General features: G+C 35.5%; 1 protein-coding gene across 1 annotated transcript; it reads left to right on the top strand.

The window, feature by feature from the left end:
* Positions 1 to 478: 478 nt before the first annotated feature.
* On the top strand, positions 479 to 930 carry LOC112092287 (GDSL esterase/lipase 2-like; the record flags this gene model as incomplete). Its single annotated transcript, XM_024168067.1, has 2 exons — positions 479 to 803; positions 905 to 930. Coding segments are annotated over exons 1-2 (297 nt in total), but the record flags the coding sequence as incomplete, so codon positions are not given.
* Positions 931 to 934: the final 4 nt, after the last annotated feature.

Consider the following 934-nt stretch of genomic DNA (forward strand, 5'->3'; position numbering starts at 1 on the left):
ACGTGATGACAATTTAAATGGGGATAAAGAGTGTAATTACGGGGGTTTGAACTCAGGACCTCCCACTCTAATAGCATGTTAGTTTAACAATCCATCCCAAAAGCTTAAGTTATTAGGAGGTGAGCCAACAATAGTTTTATACTTTAACAATAATAGTTTTATACTTTAATATAGTGTATCAGTAAGTCAAATTTTTTAATCGTTAAATTTGTATATCTTTTAATTTTATGTGATTTTATACAAATTTAATAGATAAAAAACTTAAACTGAACTCATTTTTTTAACCTTTTCTTTCCACTCCCACTGCTTAATGTTTCTTGGGGGTAACTGCACCAAAGTACCCCTGTGTTTTGTTAATATTACAAATACATCCTTAACTATTGAAAGTCAACTCACCTGCGTCCTCTAGAAGCTTCTACTGGTCATACATCATTAATGGAAACGATGAAGATCTTTTATATCATTAATGGCAGTGAAGGCCAAAGGAGGAGATAGGGACACAGGGTGCATATAATAGAACCAAAAGGCACATATGGAAAGAGCCATATTTCCCGAGTATTTGTGGGCTTTTTCTACATTATTATTCCTTGCAGGCATTGCAAGTAGCTGCAGTGACCGGTACTGGCTGCTGCAAAAACCCGTGGCCTTTTTCATCTTTGGCGATTCGATTTTCGATGCTGGAAACAACAATTATATCAACACTAGCCCGAGATTCCAAGCTAATTACTGGCCCTATGGAGAAAGCTTTTTTAATACCTCTACCGGCAGAGCTACTAATGGCCGTACAATCCCTGATTTTATCAGTAAGCTGGTTCTATGATTATGATACTTATTTGTATGTATGTATGAATGTGTGGATTACTTGAAAGATCAATAACTATTAACTAGTACATTTGTTATGCAGGTGATTATGCAAAATTGCCACTAATTCCAC

This window comes from Morus notabilis, unplaced genomic scaffold (genome assembly GCF_000414095.1).
Source record: "Morus notabilis unplaced genomic scaffold, ASM41409v2 Scaffold11565, whole genome shotgun sequence".
NCBI lineage: Eukaryota > Viridiplantae > Streptophyta > Magnoliopsida > Rosales > Moraceae > Morus > Morus notabilis.